This window comes from Zosterops lateralis, assembly GCF_965231275.1.
Source record: "Zosterops lateralis genome assembly, chromosome: 2".
Lineage (NCBI taxonomy): Eukaryota > Metazoa > Chordata > Aves > Passeriformes > Zosteropidae > Zosterops > Zosterops lateralis.
The window spans coordinates 102989562-102993018 of NC_139763.1; the positions used below are offsets into that span (position 1 = coordinate 102989562).

General features: G+C 60.0%; 1 protein-coding gene across 1 annotated transcript; it reads left to right on the forward strand.

Moving 5' to 3' along the window:
- Positions 1-313: 313 nt before the first annotated feature.
- On the forward strand, positions 314-2455 carry KCNE3 (potassium voltage-gated channel subfamily E regulatory subunit 3). Its single transcript, XM_083855164.1, has 2 exons — positions 314-365; positions 1410-2455. Exon 2 carries the CDS (start codon positions 1422-1424, stop codon positions 1731-1733), a length of 312 nt encoding a protein of 103 aa, XP_083711290.1. The 5' UTR covers positions 314-365; positions 1410-1421; the 3' UTR covers positions 1734-2455.
- Positions 2456-3457: the final 1002 nt, after the last annotated feature.

The window sequence follows — 3457 nt, forward strand, 5'->3', positions numbered from 1 at the left end:
GTGAGCAGGAGGAACATGCCCAGGCAGGCTCTGTGCCAGTGTGAGGGCTCGGGGACAGCGGTGCCGGACGAGGAGGGACAGGAAAGCGTGACCGGCAGCGTGTGCCGGGGGAAGCGCGGAGCCCCGCTCTCCCGCCCCATAAAGCCCCCGCTGTCCGCCTGAGCCCAGGGGCCGCGGCAGGGCCCGTGGGGCTGGGGACAGGCTGGTGGCCCGCGGCGGGGCAGGGTGGCTGTGGCAGGTGGCTCTGCCCCGGGAAGGGGAGGAGGCTGGCGGCGCTCCCAGCCCTGCCGGCATCCCTCCCCGGCGGCAGCGATGCTCAGTCCCGGCTCAGCCTGGCAGCAGCGCAGGCAGGGAGGGCACACGAGGTGAGTGCGAGTCCCTCTTCCCACGCCCTGTCCCCCACTCCTCTCCTTGTCCTTTCACCCCCTTCTAAGGTGGATTCCCCCGGGTCGTACCCCATCTGTGGGTCCCCTCCTGGGGTAAACCCAAATCTTGCCCTAAATTCAGGCTACTTCTCTTAAGTCAGGAAGGCAGCCAGATCCAACCTCATCCCCGTGGGTTCGTGGCTGCTCAGCCCCTTCCTCCTCCTCCTCCTCCTCCTCCTCCTCTTCGCATCCTGGGAGGTACACCCTGAATTAAGGGTGACCCATTTGGGAGGGGGATCAGCTGCCTCTGCGTGGGGTGGAGCTGCTGGTGCAGCAAGCAAGGGGTGCTTGGGAGCTGGTGGGGGACAGGGTGGATACCTGAGGGAACTGTGGTGGTTTGTGGGACTGGTGTGTCCCAAAGGATGGCACACGTCAGGCACTGTGTACCAGTGTCCCTTCCTGGCTGTGCCTGCTCCAGGACCCCAGCAAGTTGTGAAGGTTGCACAAGGCAGCCCAGGGGGGCTGGCAGAAGGGCACCATGCCAAAGGAGGGATGGCAGATCAAAGGGCATCTGGCACCCAAAGGGAAGGGAAATGCCCAGGGAGGTTTAGGGCAGCAACCCCTCAAGACAGGTTCACAGTGATTTGTGGGGAGCTGTGCACTCTGCAGGGGTGCAGGATATGTGCCCACCATCCCCACACAACTCTGGGAAAAGCAGATTTTGAAGCCAGCCCTTCTGGTCCCTTGGGACAGCTGTGTCCCCACACTGTCCCCAGCCCTGGGGAGAAGAGAGGGGCAGGCAGCTGCCCTAGAGCCCTGGGAGCTTTATCCCCTCTGTGGAAGGACTAAAATTTAGGCAGAAAGCTGCTGGGAATGCAAAGGGTTTGGCCACCTGCTTTGTGGCAGAGGAGGTACTTTGAGGACCGGTTTGGGGCCATTGTTGGGTCTGGGAAACACCTCCACTGTGAGGGCAGCTCTGTGAGTCCTGGGAACACCTCCACTGTGAGGGCAGCCTCTTCTGAGTCTCCCTATCCTTCCCTGCAGCCTGCAGACGACATGGACGAGAACAACCAGACGGAGACTTGGCACCAAAGCCTGCGGGCGGTGCTGAATGCCCTGAACCAGACACTGCACGGGGCCATCCCCTGCCCCGGTGACCCCCCGGCCAGCACAGAGGGGGCCACACGTGCCGGCCACACCGACCACGCCGGCCGCAATGACAACGCCTACATGTACATCCTGTTCGTCATGACGCTCTTTGCCGCCACCGTGGGCAGCCTCATCCTGGGGTACACCCGCTCCCGGAAGGTGGACAAGCGCAGCGACCCCTACCACGTCTACATCAAGAACAGGGTCTCCATGATCTGAGCCTGGCCTATGCCTTGTCCCCGGGGAGTCGCTGGGCTCGGGGTTACCTTGCTGTGCACATCCCCATTCACTGTGGGATGGGACAGTGCTGCTGGCCCCAAAGCTGCTGAGAAACCCCCAAAGCTGCTGAGAACCCCCCAAAGCTGCTGGGAACCCCCACCATGGAGGAGCTCAGTCCTGGTGTGAGCAGCACTGGCAGGAGCTGGAAGAATTTGACTGGCAAGCAGGTCCTGGTCCTGCTGACCCACCTTAGCTCCACTGTGGGCATGGGGATGGCAGGGGTAGCTCCTTTCCCACCGTGGCCTGCAGGGGCTGGCAGGAGTCTTCGAGGAGAATATTTTCCCATTTCCCCACTCAGATCAGCCAGCGTTGACCTCCCTGGGCTCCTAGCAGCTGTGACAATGGTTTGTGGGTTTTTCTGGTGCTGAAACCCTGTAATGTTTGAGCTGGGCTGGGCCCTGCTTTCTTGGCAGAGAATTAAAGGAGGTGGTGGGTTCCAGGGGACTTGTGTTTGCTTCTCCTCCAAGCAAAGTTGGTGTTTGGGGCAATCCATGAGGCACCGCTCTGTGCCAGAGCCCAGGGGATGCTGAAAGGGCTAAACCTGCTCCCTGTGTCCTGCCAAGGTGGATTCAAGGACAGCCCTTTGGTGGCATCACAGCCCCTACAATGGGATAAATCCCCCAGGACAGAGTGAGCCCCACAGTCCCAGCTGGAGGCTTTGTCCCCACATTGCCAGCGGGATGCTTTGTCCCCATTGCTGTCCGGGCAGGGCTGCTGGAGCTGTGGGCACACTGCAAGTGCAGCTTGAGCCTGGCCGGAGGCGTGTGGCTCCAAGCCTTTCCCAAGGTCTCTCCAGGCTCCGGATGGTGATGCCGGAGTCTTTCCTGCTTCCTTCCTGCTGTCAGCTGTAGCTTTGGCCTTTTGTACCGCAGGTCCCAAATGTGTTTTCCATGGGGTGAGGGCGCAGCAGTGGAGGGGAAGGGGATGTTCTTGGGTCCTGCTGGGCTCCTTGGCTTTCACTCTGCTATTAAGCTGGCTGGGTTTGGACCTGGCCTGTGGAGTGGCCAGTGTCCAGGACAGTAAATGTCCCTGTCCTTCAAAACAGGCTGTGGGGCAGTGCCAGTGACCCAGTGTCTCGCACGTCTTAACCTGTTCATAATGGCATTATGGATGTCTTTAATTGCAGCTAGATTAGCTGGCCCATAGGGGCCTTTCCGCCTGCATTCCAAGCTTAAACACAGTTCCAGTTCTGAGCCCAAACAGTGACGCCAAACCCTAATGCAAAAAATAATAGTGGATGTGAGCATGTTTGGGGTAGGGCTGGAAACCTTGGCACCAGAGGCACCGGGACAGCACCTTAGTGACCTATTCCTGATTTGCCATGCCCTTGGCTTGGGCACAAAACCTGGATCAGGGGGTTCTGGGAAACCCATTTTGGGGCTGATCCCACTGGGATTCCTGCGCCAGGCAGGGCTTCTGGTACGTAGGTGTCCTCCGGCACCTGCCCTGAGCGGGAAATAGCTCGAGAGGCTTCACTCTGTTTATCTTGCACCTGCAGTGCTGGGAAAGGAAAATAAACCCTTTATCTGCAAATAAATCAGGGGAATCGGGCCAGGTGGGGACAGAGACACACGCCGTGCTGATCTTTTTTCCTCCACCTCCCCGGGGTTTGTCCTCCTCTCACACCAGCCTCTTCAGTGGGATGAGCCATGGAGCAGCCAGGG

Coding starts and splice junctions, on each gene's coding strand:
- KCNE3 (XM_083855164.1), top strand. CDS start 1,422: ATGGACGAGAACAACCAGACGGAGACTTGGCACCAAAGCCTGCGGGCG.